This window comes from Sceloporus occidentalis, unplaced genomic scaffold, assembly GCF_023333645.1.
Source record: "Sceloporus occidentalis isolate IW3139 unplaced genomic scaffold, rSceOcc1.0.p SCAF_19, whole genome shotgun sequence".
In the NCBI taxonomy this organism is placed as follows: Eukaryota; Metazoa; Chordata; class Lepidosauria; order Squamata; family Phrynosomatidae; genus Sceloporus; species Sceloporus occidentalis.
Genome location: NW_028316999.1, coordinates 15,003,802 through 15,013,243, shown reverse-complemented (window position 1 = coordinate 15,013,243; position 9,442 = coordinate 15,003,802). Strand labels below are relative to the sequence as shown.

Below are 9,442 nucleotides of genomic sequence, written 5' to 3'. Positions count from 1 at the left end.
ACAGCACCGACACCTACCTACCCAAAAGTAAATGCCAGATCTAGTGATATGTCATTTATATAATACCAGTATGGCAGCACTGTCATACCCGATCAGTCAGCTGGCTTCTGCTGACAGAGCCATTCTTTTAAAAAGCAGAAAAAAATCTAAATGAAACCCTTTTATGTTGCTATAGATGTACGAACATATTCTAAATCTCCTGATCTTTGCTGATGACAATAACTTGCCCAACATCCATTTAACATGTTGGCCACAGGAAGCTTTGATGGATAATGTACTGGGTACAGCCCCCAACATCGTTCGCTTAACAGTGATAGAATTTCCAAAATGTACTGTTTACTGTAACCTGTGCCCACCTCTCTCTTTATATTGGCAAATACAACACATCGAGTCTAGCGGGCTGAAATCAGACAACACAGGAAATGTATTTGATGCTGGCCTGGGTGTGTTTACATTAAACTGCGTAATATACAGATTAAAAAAAAAGTCCCATCACGTTGCAAAGTTTTATTTACAGTTTGTACAAATAACTTCCAGGAGTGTCCCATCTACATGAAAGGAAAATAAATTAACTCTCCGCCCCTTTCCACTTTAAAATTCGATTTAAGGACATTCTAGACCAGTGTTTTCACAAAATGCATAAATGTAACTCTTCCAATTGACTTGCAAGATTTTAGGAGGTTCTAAGCTTTCTCCATGTGTAGCATCACGTAAGCCTCATATGCAAATAAGCCATCCATTATATCTCAATCATTTCCATATAAGGCAGGCGTGATGTACACGTAATTTATTAACACTTTACATGGATCTGATACGTGTGCACCCTACCGGGAAGTTATACTTTTGCTTTAAAGATACCAAGGAAAATATTATTTGCAGAACATCCACAGAAAACCGATTTCCATAAAAGCACACTGGTGTACCAATCCTGAAGCCTTCGAATGCTTAAAACTAAATCCACCTACAGCGGTGAAATGTGGAAGAATTTTTTTTTTTTTTTTTTTTTAATTCATGAAATTAAATTCTTGAAGGGTTACTGATACTTAGATTCAAAAAAGTAAGCCTATAAAATTATGGGCAGGACTCTCAAACAAAAATAAGCACAGTGCTTTATTATATCACAGCACGGTTAATGGTTATTTTAAGAACATTACAGCTAAAAATAAAGTTACTTATTACTAGTATGTTTTTACATCGGGAAGGCCTTTCAGTGGAAGAATGAAAAAATATGTACATATTTAAAAAGGAAAGAAATGCATTTTTCAAACACCTACGTAGCATAATGTGCCTCTAGAATGAGACAAGCCCTTAAAACTCATGGAATTTTTTTTGTTTAATCGTAAGAGGCCATGGCCAGCTAATCAGCGCTTACGTCGAACAGGAGTTGATGACCTGCAAAACAAAAATAAAACCAATATCAGTACCGCATTGGACAAATTAAAAATTTTATTTCTATTTTTTTTTTTTTTTTTAAAGTGTGACATTCTGGAACCAACATTTATTTACATTTTACAAATTATCCATGTACATATTACACATTCAATTAAGCAAGAAAATGAAAAAGTGTACTACCTTGATCGGGTCTTAGACTTGTGTTTGCGGCTTGCCTTCTTACCAGACCTTTGAGATTTCTCCATGGAACGTGACCGACTACGTTTTGATTTCTTAGACTTTTTATCTTTGAATACAACCGGTGATTCAGAACTGCTCCTCCCACTAGATGGGGTCCGTTTCTTATTCTCCTTGATAGATCCTTTTTTGCCATCTTGCCTAGAGTCCTGCCGGGACATCTTTGATGACGACTCACTGCGGGAGAAGGTCCTTTCGCTGTCCCTCCTGCTCTTGGGCCTATCCTCTTCCTGACTATATCTACTAGACCTCTCCTCTTTTTTAACTTTATCCCTTTTCCTATCTTTTTCCTGCTCCTTTCTCTTCCTGTCTCGTTCAGCACTCCTACTCCTTGCCCTTTCTCGCTCTCTGCTACTTCCTTTAGGCTTGTGCCTGGTTCTACTATGACTTCTACGCTGGTCATCACTCCTGCGCCTATCTCTACTTCTACTACGACCAGCATTGCGCTCCCTAGAGCGGTTTGTCCTTCTCTCCCTGCTGCGACTTTGATCTCTACGCCTTTCACTCTCCACACTGTTCTTGCTGGACCTTCGCCTCTCGCTAATTTTTTCCCTGCTTTTGCTTCTTCCCCTTCTGTTCTTTCGCGTGTCACTCCTACTCCTGCTACGTCTTACTCTAAAAGATGGCGACCTGCTACGGCTACGTCTTTTCTTTCTTTTGGGCGAGTAGTGAAATGAACTATGGCTACTTGAGGAGCTGGAGCTGTATGAGCTAGAGACCGAGCTGCTGCTACTACTACTACCTGCACTGCTACTGCTGCTAGAGCTACTGCTACTTGAGCTCCTCAACTTACTGACAACTGGCTTATCCTTGTTTTCTTTTTTTATTTCAACCATCGGCAAAGCTTCACTATGAAATTTCTTTTTGTCGCTATCCACTTCTACCTCCACCTTCCTCTTCTCGTTATTTTCTACAGTGATAGATAGGTCTGAGTCAGGCTCAGTCACTTCCCTTTCTTTTGCTTCCTTCTGAAGCGTCTCCTCTGAAATTAAGAAAAAAAAAATTACAGACCAAACAAAATTATACCGTCAATATAAAACATTTGCTACTCAGACATTTTCATGGTAAGGCTGACCCAATGCTGCCACATCAAGGAGCAAGTTAAATTCAATTTGAAGCCACTTGCAGAAATATCAACAGTAACCTGTGGTTGGGAAAGCATTAAACAAATTTGCGGTCTTTACCTTACCCGCCCTCACAAAGGCTCCCTAAACCAAACAATCAGAAACTTGGATCATGGAAGGAACAATCGTGAAGATCCTGAACTGGTTAATAGCTGCCCCTACAGCACACACAAAGTATGCACGGCTCAACTTAATCTGGAAACAGAATTACCTGCCTTTAGTCAGGGTACAAACTACAAAATGTCTAGTTTCTTCTGCACCTCAATTATGGCATTTCAGACTCCCCCCCCCCCTTTATAGTGAGCATTTTATTTAATCTGAGAGGACAGAGTGCCGCTGCTCGCCTCAATCCAGCTAATAATTTAGCAAGGTTAATACAGTAAACTAGTAACCAAGAAAATATACCTAATGGACACGGCAAGTCACCCCAGTGGAATTCAGTTCAGTCGCTGAACACACACATTACCTTCAATTTGTCTTTCAAGTATCTGTTGTTCTTTTTCCTTCCTCCGGAAAGCTTCCTGCTTCTGTCGGATTCGGTGCCGCAGTTCCTCTTCATCCGTATCAGAAGACTCTGAGCCTCTTTCGCTGCGCTCGTCTTCACTTTCTGCCGATCCATAACCACCCAGTCCACCTGCATGCATAAAGCCCAATCCATCACCCAGCCAACAGGACACAATACACAGCTTTCACCGCCACAGTCCCCACGCCACACAAATACTAAGATTCTCACACACGGCTCGCGCTCAAGGGATTTGCGCTAAATTCCCAAAGTGGGAGATCAGCGAGCAGATCAGTGCCGTTAACAAAATACTATTAGCATAAGTGTATTGACAACAATCAGAAGTCTTATACCAATAAAACGCAGCTTGGATCAGACTACTTCCAGGGTTGAACAAAGCAAACTATATCGATTTCGTAACTTCAGAATGGTTGGAAAGCAAAATTAAAATGACAGCAGCCATTTTTGGTGAATCATGGCAAAAGAGCCGTTTAATTAATTGGTAAACAGTATATAGTTTTGTTTCTATGAGCCAAACCGCTAGCTACGTAAAGAGCCACGTGAAGCCCAGGACCAAGGTTTAGGGTCATTTAATCCAAAAGAAAACGTGTGTATAAAACCGCAAACAGATCACTTCAAATATTCCCACAAGAGATCCACTTAAAATGGAATTTACTACCAGCCGCATTCGCAAAGAACTTTGAGCCGCAGAGATGGCTGTTAGTAAAACAAATCGGACAGGAAAATGTGGAGCCTGTGATGAGGCCATACAATAGAAGTAGTCAAATAGAGATGATTTTACTATCAATAAGGTGTTTTAAGATTCCGGTTGAAGTCAAATTAGGCAAAATGTAAATATGCTGGGTTTTTGAGGAGCATTTAGCTACAGATTCCTGATAAGCATTTCAATTTTGAAAATAGGCTGTTACTTCTGTTTTATTGCTTTGTAGACTCCCTCCCTCATGTACATAACACAACACCAAGTGTGCACGTTACCTTCTTTTATTTAAGCGTTTCAAAATAATTCTTGACACATTAGATTTAATGTATAAATTCCTTTATTAGGAAAACAAACAATATATATATATATATATATATAAATTCTAGCCCAAAGGGGCAATTATAATCTCTCATTAAATCAGAGTAGAATTCAATCTCTCGCTGGGGCAAATTTACACTGAACACACAGTTATACAGTCGTCTAGCCAATTTGTCTGCATTGCCGGCTTAAACGTTCTGGTAGATCCATTACATGCACACACTTTAAAGAGACGGAATCATCCCCAGAAATCCCACCCCGTCCAGTAATCGCGGAACATACTTACCGAGTCCAGTAAGGGAAGCCAGTGCACTGGACTGTGCCAGCTGCCTTGCAGGAGCTTTGTATCACATCAACAACAGGAACAACATGTTAACACACATAGCCACGACCTCAAAGTCATGAGCCTCTATGCAAAAATTATTACTAGCGCTGCTATTTGGGGGGAGAGAAGAAAAGTTAAAGTGCAAAATCCAACATTAAAACAAGATTTGCGGAAAATCCAAATTTGGCAACAGAACCAAAAGAACTAAATAGCATGGAATCTGCTGAAAACTGGACTACAGCCACACTAGAAGTGAAAATAATATACAAGAAGCCGAGAGACACGGCAAGTGACTACTTTCTATGTCGGAAAAGGGTCAGACCTGATGGAGTTTTAGAATCTTGGAGATCTCTATGTATTCTAAAGAAATAATACATACTAACATATAGAAGTATTAACTGCACATGCACTGTGCTTTACTGCACGGGGGGGGGGGGGGAGCCAGCAACTCAATTCATAAACAATAAGGGGTCGTTCTAAATCTGTAAATGGAGAAACTGTTATGACATCCAAAATAAAAATAAAGAAGCCATGCTTTCTAAATAAGAACAAGAAGCTACCTTTTGTTGCTTTGCGGTGGGCCTCTTTAGCTATATTAAAGATTTCTTCATTAGTGACATCCAAAAGAATTTCCGTTAACAACATTTTTGTCAGGACCATCTAACAAAGAAAAGAAAAGCACAGGGATAAGTGGCCAAGAAGGGCATCATGTAATTAACAATACTAAGCATTTTAAGCTAAAAAGCTGTAGTCAAACTAAAGATTAGAAAAATACGTGCCACTTGGTAAGCCCGCTCTTCTTCTGTCATTTCGGAGTCGCTGTTCTCCTCCTGTGGGGCTGGTGAAGGACTGCGGCTCTCTCTAGCACTATTCTGGTCCTCCTCGTTCTCATTGTTTTCATCATCATCTTCTTCACTGTCCTGTTTAGTTACAACACAACGAAATTGTTTATTTGAAATGCTTCACTCCACCTCACGCCATTTTTGGAGCCCCGGCTCTGTATGCAAGGACACGCATCCACTGTAATTATGCGGTTTTTTGAAACTCACAAATTTGCTTTTTTGCGGTAGATGAGGATTATCTCCATCTGCAGAATTAACGCTTTTCTCCTTTTTCATCTGTGATCGCTGCTGCTCTAATCTCTCTCGTTCCAACTTCTTCTGTTTCTCCCTTTCCATCTTTTCAAGTCCTTCCCGAATCCATGCAGGCAGTGTTCTCCGCTTAACAGCATCTGAAAAAAGAACAAGTGTGCACATATTGAACAAAAATGTAATTCTAGATCAGTTACACTGGACAGTTGGTAGTTAAGTAATGCTTCAAAATGGTTCAAATTGCCACTGCTCCATCAATATTGTTGTGGTAAAGATAATGCTGGGAAGCATTAAGTAAAAATGACCTAGGTTAAACCCCATCTACAAACATGGGTCAGTGAAACAAATAATTAAGACATACCAATTTGTAGAGGCTCTTGTTTGGGTGGCACTGGTATAGGCGACCTCTGTCGTTCTCGGAAGGATGGTCTCTCTCTCCGATTTGGAGGGGGAGCTGGTGGACATGGAGGTCCAGGTGGTCCTTGCTGCCAGTATGGGGGATGGAATCCTCCTTGAGGTGGGCCATACCCAGATCCATGCTGAAAAAGTAAACAGACATCAAAACCACGGGAAGCCGCACACTATATTGAATTCTAGGCAATAATAGACTAAATACATTTTTAAAAGCCTTTATATCTATTTCTATGCAATACACTGCATATGAATGTCAATCTCACTCCACTATATTCCATGCTCGTGTGTATATGTAAACATATACGCAAACTAAATTATATAGTATAGCTTTTTAGAGTCTACATCAAATTAGGACAAGCACAGAGTTGTACCAGCATCTAAGCAAACATTTGTACATGGGACAGATCAGCAACTTTATGCCTAAAAACTGCCCGCCTAATGGTTCACTACAAAGTTGCCTGTCTGGTAACATTTTCAGAACCGTACAGTTTTGTGCAGATTACCTGGTAATCATACTGGTTTACAGGCGGCATTGGAAAGTTATCTGGTGGCCCCCCAAAGCCATGATTGTTCTGGTTAAACATATGTCTGTTGTCAGCTGTAAACTCTCCGCTGTCCTGACTATTGTTGTCTTCACTTCCAGGAACTATATCCATTGGGCCTGGAGCTGGAGGTATCCACGGCTGTTCTGGAGGAGGAGGATGGTGTGGCGGTGGCTGATGATGCATTCCTCCCCATTCTACAGATATGACACGAATGTTAAGGTTCACCTTACAAACCGGTTTCGCAGAACAGCAGCACACATGAACAGATATTTACCAGGCGGCCACATTCGATTAAAATTGGGCTCCATTGGAAAATTAGCATGATTGTTTGGGCCTGGCTCAAGCGGAGGTACGTCCTGTCCATTGTGCATCATGCCTTGGGGCTCCACCACGCTTTGTCCTGTAGCTTCGCGTTGTGCAATCCATGCTTGTGCCAATGCAGCCCAGTCAATCTGACCTAAGACAAGAAAATATATCTTAGTACTAATGATATGAAAACACCATCATTCTCAAACATTTCTGGGTACCCTCACAAGACCACGTGGAGAGGGTTCTATGCAAATCATTTTTTTTTTCCCCATTAACATCAAAAGTAACATCATAAATAACAATTTTTAATGTTCTAAAAACAGCAGTTCAAAGAAGAGAGTCTTGATTCAAAAATATATTTTTTTTTTACCATGGATTCACCTTTCCAACTAAGGAATTGTTCAACTGTAATTTTAACGTACCGGGAGTGTGGTAGATAAAGGGAACGGCCTCCCAGAGGTGGTAGACTTTACTACAGTGATGGAATGTAAATATGCATGGGACAGGCATAAATCCACCCTGAATCTAAGTCAAGACCAAGGACTGATTAAGGCCTGAGGTCCTTACATCAGGAAAATGGGCAGACTAGAATTGTTCTTATCAAACTCTATGCTTCTATGCATTGAAACATACCAACACAGAGGTTATCCAGGATCTATTGTGATCATTCCAACATGACAGAGAATGTACTATCGGAAATAAGCTAGAAAACACAGAGACTGGTAACCAAAGTGGAATCGCATACACAAGAAAATAAATCGGATGATTGCTATGATGCGTGTTTCCTATAATCACGTGTAATTAGAACACTGACATGAAGATGCCACAGGTTCCAAGGATCCATTTAATCATTGAATATAACTTAGTGTATTGCCTTGCAAAACATGGGTTAAGACTCTTACTTGGATCTTGTTGATGCTGAAATGATTCCATCCATTGCTGCTGATTGAGTGGCCATTGCTGCCAAGGTTGTCCACCTTGATCCCACATCTCTGCCGGCTTCACCTGTAGTCAACGACACCATCAAGGTTTATCTATATTGCCTTTTTTTTTTGAAAGGGTATTGATATAAATGGTTGGAATAACACCCCTACATGAAAAAATGTGGGAGGGGTGCATAAACTTTTTTGGGCCAAGCTGGATTGAGCTTGTTGAGTGCTCAATTACGCAGACATCCATAAACTGTTGAAATCTGCGCCCAAATCATATTTCCCTTTAGCTTATGGATGTGTGACATCCCCTGAGACACATCTAAGCAACAGGGGGCACTCAAACATGGTTTGTGTAGATTTCAGGATTCACAACAGGTTGTCAAGGCAGCACTTCTATACTTCAACTTTTCAAAGATAGGCAATAACAAATTCTATATAGAAAGGAATGCGAAATATTTCGCAATTTACCAATTCTTACGATCTAAACACAACTGGGTCTCCAAGGTGCGACTGCCTACTCGGCACAACGCAGCCCCATCCTATTGTTATAGCATATAATGGTCAGCTACATGAATCGACTGCACGGTCGCTTTTGGATGGAATGCACCGTTGCCTCAGATCTGCAGGGGACGGTTATAATTCCACGGGACTGATCAGCTTGTCACGCCAGATTCCACGTGCAGCGAATGGTGCCTGCTCGCAGCCTCCTGCACGACGCGGCTGCTGGTGCACACGGATAGCCATTCATCTCTGTATGAGAGATCGGTTCTGGAAACCGCTGTAACAGGTCGGAAGACCGCGCTTGCATGCCAGGCCTAGGGGGTGGCTATAATACTGAAGCCCACCGCGCCTGCCGCCTGCCATTCGCACCCCCATACTTACATGCGCAGCGTGCAGAATTGTTAATCTCCTTCACCCGCCGACCCCGAGGGTTAACTCGCTTATTTAATTTTCTTCTTTTTCTAAGGCTCGCTTCACCCACAACCTCCCTTCTCTTCACACTAGCAAACAAAATGGCGGCCGGGAGAGCTCTGCCGGAAGTAACCTCTAGCAAGCCCGACAGAGGAAGTCACAGAGACTTGGCAAGCTAGACCCTGACGTCATCAGACCGCGCCGCAATAGTGATGGGAAGTTCGAATCACTCAGTGTGACTCCTTTCATTAGTCAATGAACCCTCCTGCCTGCCTACTCGAGTGATGTCAATGAAAGCAGAGAGTCGTTCAAAGATTCGGATCTTACAGGGATCACTGTAAGATCCGGATCTTTGAACGACTCTCTGCCTTCATTGGGATTCGAATCAGTCAGATAATATCACCATACTTTTATAAATAAATACATTAATAATCATTCCCCTTTACCTGCAACTGCACCTTAAGCTAACTTTATTAAATTAATTAAATTAACCCTCACCATTAAATTAACCCTTAACACCCCATCAACCATGACTGCCCCTAAAATTAACCCTTAACACCCCATCAACCATGACTGCCCCTAAAATTAACCCTTAACACCCCATCAACAATGACTGCCCC

General features: G+C 41.4%; 1 protein-coding gene across 2 annotated transcripts; it reads right to left on the bottom strand.

Moving 5' to 3' along the window:
* Positions 1-1,361: 1,361 nt before the first annotated feature.
* On the bottom strand, positions 1,362-7,968 carry LOC149302497 (arginine/serine-rich protein PNISR-like). Of its 2 annotated transcripts, XM_089482621.1 has the most exons (11): positions 7,881-7,968; positions 6,944-7,126; positions 6,628-6,863; positions 6,072-6,249; positions 5,669-5,850; positions 5,399-5,539; positions 5,180-5,279; positions 4,581-4,634; positions 3,220-3,387; positions 1,573-2,611; positions 1,362-1,392 (listed from the first exon to the last, which is right to left on the bottom strand). In XM_089482621.1, the coding sequence occupies exons 1-11, from the start codon at positions 7,966-7,968 to the stop codon at positions 1,362-1,364; spliced, it is 2,400 nt and encodes a 799-aa protein (XP_089338747.1). The 2 variants fall into 2 exon arrangements, with proteins under 2 accessions (XP_089338747.1, XP_089338748.1); XM_089482622.1 differs by lacking the exons at positions 1,362-1,392; positions 4,581-4,634 and having other exon boundaries at positions 1,569-2,611.
* Positions 7,969-9,442: the final 1,474 nt, after the last annotated feature.